Genomic DNA, 10,000 nt, shown 5'->3' on the forward strand with positions numbered 1-10,000 from the left:
TCAAATTCATAAGTTTTGCCTATTTTATGCTTAATAACATCTTAAAAAGAAGTTTAGGCTCAAATGCACGCTTTATTCTCGCCGAAACGGGTTCAGCACCACGGACAGCGTCCACTGGCTTTAAAGTGCCTAGTATATTTTTAACTTTAGGATTTTTTTTTTAAGCTGATTACATACATTGAACCTATTTTAGTTTTCAAAATGGTTCGTTAAAAGGCAATTGACAAAAGTAACGTTTTGGGATTCCGCACCCCAAGAGATTTCTTCGGGCAAAGTCGTATAATAATAAAACTTTTCACGGCGTCCCCAAAGTCTCCGTCCCCTTTGATTCACGCGTTTATGCGCAAATCAGAGTTCGTGATTTGTTTCTTTGTTTTGGTGTGCAGGCCGAGCGATGAACGAGAGCGCAGCGCTCAACGAGAGCGCCTCGGCGTCGCCAGAGTCCCCGTGGCCGGAAGCCTTCGACGCCAACCGGACCTTGGCGCTCTCGTCGGCGGCCCTCGAGTTCCACGTCAACCCGTGGGACATCATGCTGTGCCTCTCCGGGACGGTGATCGCCTGCGAGAACGCCATCGTGGTGGCCATCATCTTCTACACCCCGACGCTCCGCAACCCCATGTTCGTCCTGATCGGCAGCCTGGCCACCGCCGACCTGCTCGCCGGCATGGGATTAATCCTGAACTTCGCTTTCCAGTATCTGGTCTCGTCCGAGACCATCAGCCTTATCACGGTGGGATTCCTGGTGGCGTCCTTCACGGCCTCCATCAGCAGCTTGCTGGCCATCACGGTCGACCGCTACCTGTCTCTCTACAACGCCTTGACGTACTTCTCCGAGAAGACGCTGCATTACGTGCACCTGATGCTGGTGGGAACGTGGGGCGCGTCGCTGGGGCTGGGACTGTTGCCCGTCCTGGGCTGGAACTGCTTGGACGACGCCTCCACCTGCAGCATCGTGCGTCCGCTCAACCGCACCAACCTCACGCTGCTCGCCGCCTCGTTTTTCGTCATCTTCGCCCTCATGCTCAGCCTCTACTTCAAGATCTGCAAGATAGTGTGCCGCCACGCGCACCAGATCGCGCTGCAGCAGCATTTCTTCACCACCTCGCACTACGTGGCCACCAAGAAGGGCGTCTCCACGCTCGCCATCATCCTGGGAACGTTCGGCGCCAGCTGGCTGCCCTTCGCCATCTACTGCCTGGTCGGGGAGCGCGAGTATCCGCCGGTGTACACGTACGCCACGCTGCTTCCCGCCACCTACAACTCCATGATCAACCCCATCATCTACGCCTACCGCAACACCGAGATCCAGCGCTCCATCTACATGCTCTTCTGCGGCTGCTTTCAGACCAACGCCTCGTACCGATCCAGATCGCCCAGCGAGGTTTAGATCCCTCTAATCCAATGGTTTTTCTAAACGGAACAGTTTATTGGATAACAGTGTGTTGTAGGGTGGACGAGCCCCCAGTTGGAGGCGCGAGACTGAAAAGATAGCTACATATTATTATTATTATTATATCCGAGCGAATGCATCCTCGTCGTAATGTAAATCGCCGAGACCTTTATAACTGTATAACAGATGCGGTCCTAAAATGATGCGAGTGTCTTTTGCCTCCAGTGATGTGTCTTAATGAGATTTAAATTACAATGCGACGCTGACGGAGAGCTCCTCGGAAGACGCGAGAGGTTTCGGAGGCTCGTGAAGATCCGCTGAGGAACAGAGAAAGTAAAGCTCCTCGAAAGATCCCGATGATTGGCGGCAAGGGTTCACCTTGAGATGTGACACCGGGCCTTCTGACCTTTAGTCCCCATCTGAAGAGAAACTCTACGCTTTCATTCGCGTCTTGAAGTGCGTCGAGTCTCACGACTTCGAGCACCGGCAGCCTCTCTAGGGTTAAACTCTCGTTCTCGTCGCCTTGTACATGCATCGGTATGAATGCGGCGCTCGAAGTGTCTGTCGCGCATTTGCACTTTACCGGGACCCGGGGCGTCTCGACACGCTGTGAACAAGCAACAACTCGTATCAAGAATGTATATTTATATTATTTATAAGCGACATGCTGCACTTTACTGTACAAATCTAGATGCCAAAGCAGTATTTGCGTAGGCCTACGTGTTTGACGAGTTGCTCGACTCATGTGATGGGTTTTCTATTTCGTAAAGTTGTCCATGGCTGTGCGTTTTATACAAAACGACGAATATGAAATAAAACGTGAAAAGCTCGATCGGAATGGACTTGTATTTTTTGTCATTGTGAGTGTGCATGAGGAATAATACAAGCTGTTAGAGGTGGTGTTGTGGTTGCCCCGGCGTCTTACATTTAAAGGGACGGTACACCAGAAATCGATTCTCTGCAGTGAATGGGTGCCGTCAGAATGAGAGTCCAAACAGCTGATTAAAAACAGCCAGTCCATCAGTTAACATCTGGAGAAGACGGGACTAATCAAACCATCTAGAGATTTTCAACTTTAGCTTTCGGTCTATCCGTAAAATTGCTTCCCGTACCAAAAAATCCAGCCAGAACAGGAAGTAGGAAGTGTTATCATGGATAATGGACACGCAATAGTTTAAAAAAAAGCATCCTAATGATAGATTTAGTCTTCTCCAGGACTGGAGTCCTGTGGATTATTGCAGTGTTTTTATCAAGAGTTTGGACTCTCATTCTGACGGCACCCATTCACTTCCATTGCTGAGACATTTACATTTAGTCATTTAGCAGACGCTTTTATCCAAAGATTTTCTCCAGATCTGATGCAGAAACAAACATCTTGGAGCACATTTGCAGCAAAAGTGTTGCTTTAATTGAAGTGGTAGATAGAAAGCATATTTCTTCAAAAGTATGGAAGGAAAAATCTATTGTGGTTATTACACATCTCAACACTAATATATTAATATACACACATGCCTGTAATATGGATATTGTGTTGGATGGTGAAAGGGTTTTGAGTTGAGAACCATCTATATAATAGAGCTGTGAAATTCTGCACAAAAACAGTCTAAACCGACGGCAGATGTGAAGTCACACTCATCCAAAGACCCGAGAATCTCTTGGTTTGCGTCGTCACTCTCAGCACCTGCTGTTTCCGATGATTAACGAAGCTGCCGGTCATGAATTATTCCTCCTCCAGCACTAATTAGGTTCACGAGACGCTCATACAGATTCATCCGTTGACGTCCTTCATCGCCGAAGCAGGTGGAGCGGGAACATCTTGAGAACATCTCAGCTTGTGAAAGGTTCCTCTGAGTTCGCCGTGTCCAGACTAATGGGTTTAGAGGTGCTCTAGTCAGGCTGAATTGCTGGGACTATTTGATTCACATTAATTGCTTCAAAATTGGTTTTCTGTTTGGTCTGCCATTTCTTCTCATTTAGGCAATGTGCGTTTATAGATGTGTTCCAGAAAGGCCGTCGTTTTCCGTGTTTTTTGCCCAAAATCAACACTAATTGTTGAGCTTTTCGTCTTTTTGTTTTCTCTTACAACCTTTTATTTTTTTTTACAGTGTAACAAAAACCAAGACCAAATTGAGACCCAAGTCCGATTAATTCCTCGCTTGAAGACTCTCAAAGTACGCTATTTTACGTTCATCCGTATTTTCGACGTCCTGTTTTTGTCATCCGAGCGTCGTCACGATTGGTTTTCTCGCTTCCAGAGCTCAGACGATCGGCTCAAAAGCATCAAAAACATTGGGTCCAAGCTTCAGAGAGGTAAGAAGAAGGCCTTAAGTGCAATAAAGTTACGACATTTAAGATGAAAAATTACTCAAACAACAGCAACAAAATGGTTAAACGTTTAATCCACTACAATATTTGGATTAAAAATGACTAGGACAAAAACAAACACAAAATAGTAATAAACGTGTTAGTAGTAATATTAAAATGATAAATGTAAACATTAAATACTCTAAAAAAATAAATAAATAAAATAAAAATACAGTAATGAGATTTTGTGTACCAGGTCAAAAATAATAAAATATAAAGAAAGAAATAATAATCATTTTAAAAATCAAATGTGCATTATTCACAATATATGCATTAAAGTGAAAAATAAGCATTTTTTACACTTAAATGTTTCTTCTGTGAAACTTGATCTTGGTGAGACGTGAAAAGAGCGCTTAAAAGATTTACAAGAAAATACCGTTTGAGTTATTTGGCCTTTCTTTGCAATTGCTTCCAGTTTCAGAGTGAAAATCGTGTCAAGGTACATCAGTTTTTTTGGAGATGAATTGATCCTGAGGTCATTTCGACTCTCTCGCCCTTCGCTCTGACATTAACAGACGACCACCGACACGAGACGGACTATATTTAAACGAGCAGTCTCTGAATCATAATCGGTCTAGTCATGGAAAATTGCATGATGGTCTAGTAAGATAAGCTGTTTGTGACCGGAATAGTCTTGTGTTTTTGATGTAAAACCTTAAAGCGGACCTCTCTTAGAGTCCAGAGCTTATTCCGAAGGACGTCCGGAAGCAGTTTCCAAGAAACGGATGATCAGTTTCACAAATAATCACACGCAAGCATAAATTCTGCTCAAAAAACTGAAATAGTATGTCTTTAGCATAGCTTTAAAGCAAAATACGGACTAGTTTATAATAAATGATCTATAACTCAACAGTATTGAACTGTATTGCAGTTTAACTAGCTAGAAGGAAGACGCACAAGCGCTTTGGTTCATGTGATTGTACGCGTATTCATTTTTAAATGTATTTTATATACGTGATAGTTGCCTTTCATACATAGCATACCTGCATGACGTATTGTTCATTACTTTCCTAAAGGCCTTACTGAAAATGAAAAGAGGACCCAGGGCACAAAACATGGAGATTAATACTTCATCTGAACAATGAACCTTTCCTTTGGTGTGTGGTTTGTTAGGATGGGACAATAAAAATTGATTAACAACAACGAAAAAATGTAAATATGGCAAAAATCACCTTTAAGGTTACGAAAAAATTTAATTTCTGACACATAACATGTCTTGTTGGCTATTAATACGCTGTTTCTGTAATATTTATCCACTATTTCTTCTATAAACAGGCAAAATTGTTTATTTTTTCCGTTGACAGAATTCGCGTCGTTTCTGCGCGGGAAGCGCGCGCGGCGTCACGTGACGGTCTTCAAGGAGCAGATGCTGTTTAAATGCGTTTTATTGACCTCTATTAGAGCGGCATCGCCGTCTCCAATCTGAACTTTAGGCTACGGTCGGTTTGAGATCTCCGAGAGGGAGAATCAGCAACACAGACATTTATGAGCGCGGCGTTTCTGCAGTGGGTTCCCGCTTCTGCGCGCGCTCCGTGTTTTCTTCACGTGAGCCCGCGCGAAGTCTCCAGAGCGGATCGAGTCATCTCAGCGACACGCCCACCGAACCACACAACCTTCATCAACACCTCCATCATCATCATCATCATCATCAGAGGCTTTCCTCCTCTTCACAAACATCACAACAACGAAACGCATGTGAAACGTTCAAGCGTTAATGGCGCCAGAAATAGATGAGCGGTCAGAATAGCCATGTTTAATTTCCAGGAAACCCCTCACGCGCACTCACAGTAGTGTACTAGGTGAAAGTGCAGACTGTAGTAAATACTTGAGTCTCTGTGCACCAGCAGCTCCGCTCCTAATAAACACATAAATGAGTCAAGTTTCTGCACACGACGCTGTGTTTTTAGGCGCGAAGCTTTACTGTCACATTCTCGCGGTATTAAAGTGGTCGTGGTCAAGTTCCCTCGGCCTCAAATAAGTCCTTGTACTATAAGACATCCTCAAACAACATTTCCAGAACTTTGTTGTTAGTCGAAAAACAGCTTATTGCAGCTTGTCCGATCTTCTATTATCTGTAGTAGCGTGTATAAGATGATCAGCGTCTGCTTCTAGATCGCTGCCTGCTTTTAGCCCCGCCCACCGATTCCACATCGCTGCCTGCTTTGCCCCGCCTATCTGTTGATAACTCTGCCTGCTTAGCCCCTCCCAACTGCATGTTTAGCCCCGCCCATCTATTAGAGATCGCTGCTTTCTTAGCCCCACCCATCTATTGTACTCTTCTACCTTATACTGTACTGTGCTTTGATACAACCTGTGTTGTTAAAAGCGCTATATAAATAAAAATGATTGATTGATTGATATTGATAACTGCCTTCTTAGCCCCTCCCAACTGCCTGTTTAGCCCCGCCCATCTATTGATAACTCTGCCTTCTTAGCCCCTCCCAACTGCCTGTTTAGCCCCGCCCATCTATTAGATATCGCTGCCTGCTTAGCCCCGCCCATCCAATCTATAACTCTTCTTGTTTAGTCCCCCAGCTGCCTGTTAGCCCCGCCCATTATTCGATAACGCTGCCTGTTTAGCCCCGCCCATCTATTCGATATAGCTGCCTGCTTTGCCCCCGCCCACCGATTTTAAACCAGTTTAAACCAGGAACAGAGGGTGGGGCTAAACAGGCAGTCAGAGTTGAAATTCAACTGGAAAGCTGCAGCCACGAGTTCGAGTTGAACTTCACCTGTAGCTGTCTGTTTAGCCCCACCCCCTGTTGCCATTATACATCACTGCCAGCTTCGACGTCGCTGCCTGTGTAGCCCCGCCCACCTATTTTAAACCACTGTTTAGATAAATCACTGCCTTTTTGAACTTAGTCCAACGTAGGCTGTCAAACATACACAACTATTAGCCAATCATAGCAGTGGGCGTTTACCTCCGAGTCTGCCCTCCGGAGGGTTAAAACAGGTCAGGTCTTTTAAATGTTGTTTTTTTTAGAAGCTAACAATATAAGTGGACCTCGCACAAATTAAACAAAACAAAAACAGCTCACGGCCCCTTTAAAGGGTTTTGTCCTTGTTTACCTGCTGTTTTCATACGCGCGGAAGTTAATGACTGACAAGCAGTTTGACCAATAGCGTGCAGGGACTGAGCAATAACTGCCCAATCGTGGCGTGCGAGAAGGCGGGTTCTACAGAGAGCGGTTGAAAACGCGCCTGTACACAATGTTATCATTAACGTTATTTTAAAATTAAAATGGTGTTAAATAAGATCTTTTTTCAGTGCGTGTCGGTCTGTGATAGCAGCTGCTTCGTCTTGTTTGTCTCTGCTTCTGTGATTTTTTTTTTCTCATGCAGATAACTCTATTTTCATGCTTTTTTCCTCAGGAGGTGATCATTGATGCTGTAGCGCCATCTAAAGGCCACAGACGCTCAGTACAGGTCTGACTGACAGACAGGGGGCGCTGCTGAGTGACTTCAAACCTCACGTTTAGTTTTGTTTGCAACGACATCCTCTAAAATATTAAAGGTTTGGCATAAGGTACGGATTTTATTTATTTAAAAGCAACAGTTTAATAAAAAAAGAGCACAACAAAATGCTAATCCTAAAAACAGGCAAATCATTTTATCACATTTATAGTTATTTTTTTTTCTTTATTACAAAATCTTTGGTGTATAATTTAATTTATGCAATGTTTTTTAAAATTACCCGGAAATCTTAGATCAATTTCCTCACAAAAAAAAGCTAGCGAAAATGTTAAAAACCCACATATATGTTTTATTTTCCATTTAATTCTGTTTTTTTTTTAAGTGACTAAAGCGATATTATTGACTCTTGTCATGATTTCTGTCAGCATGCATCATCTCTCACGACTCTTGCGCAAAAGCTTATAAATATTTCTGTCTTACATAATTCAGTATCCTGTCAGAACCTTAAACATTAGTTTTTATTAATTCAAGCAAACTGTTACAGTAAACAGTTACATACGTTACACGGTATACAGTATTTTAAATCATGTTTAATCTTTGTTTCTGAATCTCTTTTTTTTTCTTCTTCCCCCGTTTGGAACATAGAAACAGCGAATGCTGGAGAAATGCAGGCAAAAGTAGTAACAGCACGATACATTCAACTCATCAACATTTATACAAACCATAAGGCCTAAGAAAGAGAAACGGGCGTTCAGTCCCGACAGAAACAGACACACAGACGACGAGCGCTCACTTCCTCCATCTCTTCACTCACAGAGTCCGCTCTCACGGTTTGGCAAACGGTAATCACTATTTTATTTTGTTCATGGATCGAGAAACGCAGTAAGTTACAATTTATAGACCTCGGAAAAGAAAAAGGCCACAATGTTTTACAATGGTTTTCGTGTGTGTGTGTGTGTGTGTGTGTGTGTGTGTGTGTGTGTGTGTGTGTGTGTGTGTGTGTGTGTGTGTGTGTGTGTGTGTGTGTGTGTGTGTGTGTGTGTGTGTGTGTGTGTGTGTGTGTGTGTGTGTGTGTGTGTGTGTGTGTGTGTGTGTGTGTGTGTGTGTGTGTGTGTGTGTGTGTGTGTGTGTGTGTGTGTGTGTGTGTGTGTGTGTGTGTGTCTGTGTGTGTGTGTGTGTGTGTGTGTGTGTGTGTGTGTGTGTGTGTGTGTGTGTGTGTGTGTGTGTGTGGGAAGGTTGACAACACTTCAATGGATGAATCTCATGAAAACGTCACATTTCACCCTTAAAGCGAAGAAATAATTTAGAAAAGCATCATAACAAAATAAAAAAAGAAGAACGAAGATCAAGTCCATTTTAGGGCTAAATGACCAGTTTAGGATGATGTTTATATCTAAAAAAAAATTATTTAAATTAAGTTTATATCTAAAAAAATTTAATTTAATTCTTAATTGTTTATTAATTTGTATTAATATAAATATTTTCTAAATGAGTCATTTTAAAATAACATTGATATAATATAATGTGTGTATTTATATATATATATATATATATATATATATATATATATATATAATTGATATACTTTATATATTTCAACACATCCTTCCTCCAAAAAAAAAAAAAAATAAAAAAAAAAAAAAAATATATATATATATATATATATATATATATATATATTATATATATATATATATTTTTTTTTTTTTTTTTTAATGCATTTTAATGTTTTTGCCCAACAAAATGCCAGATTTTAATTAAATGAATTTTACAAAATGTAATTAAATGAAATTTGTTTTTACAAAAATTCTTCATGGGAAATGCTTTTTTTTTTTTTTTTTTTTTTTTAATTAATACAATTTTTAGCTAGCTAGTTTGTTTGATTGTTGGTCGTGAGGTGAAATATAACCTGGACAGGAGATTCATGTATTTTGAGTCGTCTCGAAGTTAATAAAAGCGCTCCTTTATTTTTTTTTTTCCTTTGACTTTGTCCATCACAAGCACAAAATGACACCAAACATCACATCTCTGAAATGGAAGAACGGTTTAGATGATATAGAAAGCATGAGAATCATCCGTCACATTCTGATAGGACGCTTTCCATCGGCCGAATCGAGACGTTCCCGTCGTGGCCAGAAGAGGCCGCTGTAACCCCACGACGGCTTTCGCTGCTCCTACAGAGAATAAAAGGCGGACGAAAGAAATATGACAGATAAAAAAAAAAACCCCAACGTGGTTATTTTCATTCATCAATTGCACGACGAGTGGTTAAAAAACATTAAAGCGAAGCATTCTGGGAACGTGGAATGCAGCCGTCGGCCGTTTCCTGAACTCGACTGCGACGGATCGGAGAGTGTTTGTGGGAAAACTCTTCGTCGGGAAGCGGCCTTCACTCCATCCAGTCGACCTCGTCGAACTCGGAGTCGTCCTCGGAGTCGCTGTACTCCACGGCGATCCGGCGCGACAGGATGGTGGCCACGTCGTTCCCCACGCGCTCGTGCTTGGCCTCTTGCTCCCGCTGCTCCTCCACCTTCCTCAGCTGGATCCCTGAGACACCGAGCACAGCTCGCATTTATGCATTTATGCATTTTATAGACATGTACAGCAATTACCATAACTAGGTACTAGCCTTACCCCATGTAGGGCATATTAGCAGTGCTTGCTTACTGTAAGAGACTGTGCAACCCATATACATTCACATTTGATCACTTGCGGCTTTCCCTAGGAATCGAACCCGTCACCTTAGGGTTCACCATTTATATAAGATCTGCCTTTGCCAGACGTTACCTGACTGATGCATCTACATCTTTAATATGTTTTAAATAATAC

The 10,000-nt window shown here is 42.3% G+C and overlaps 2 protein-coding genes across 3 annotated transcripts in view; one reads left to right on the forward strand and one right to left on the reverse strand.

Annotated features, from left to right (window-relative positions):
• LOC122324406 (G-protein coupled receptor 6) overlaps positions 1-2,220 on the forward strand; it is a 6,416-nt gene extending 4,196 nt beyond the window's left edge. For both annotated transcript variants that reach the window (XM_043218777.1, XM_043218778.1), the window contains exon 2: positions 387-2,220. In XM_043218777.1, coding sequence (XP_043074712.1) covers positions 387-1,387 — 1,001 coding nt within the window. In that variant the 3' untranslated portion in view covers positions 1,388-2,220. The remainder of the gene's footprint in view (positions 1-386) is intronic.
• Positions 2,221-8,995: 6,775 nt separating this feature from the next.
• wasf1 (WASP family member 1) overlaps positions 8,996-10,000 on the reverse strand; it is a 31,385-nt gene continuing 30,380 nt past the window's right edge. The window contains 1 exon segment of the mRNA XM_043218756.1: positions 8,996-9,718. Coding sequence (XP_043074691.1) covers positions 9,561-9,718 — 158 coding nt within the window. The 3' untranslated portion in view covers positions 8,996-9,560.

This window comes from Puntigrus tetrazona, chromosome 20 (assembly GCF_018831695.1).
Source record: "Puntigrus tetrazona isolate hp1 chromosome 20, ASM1883169v1, whole genome shotgun sequence".
Classification (NCBI taxonomy): domain Eukaryota; kingdom Metazoa; phylum Chordata; class Actinopteri; order Cypriniformes; family Cyprinidae; genus Puntigrus; species Puntigrus tetrazona.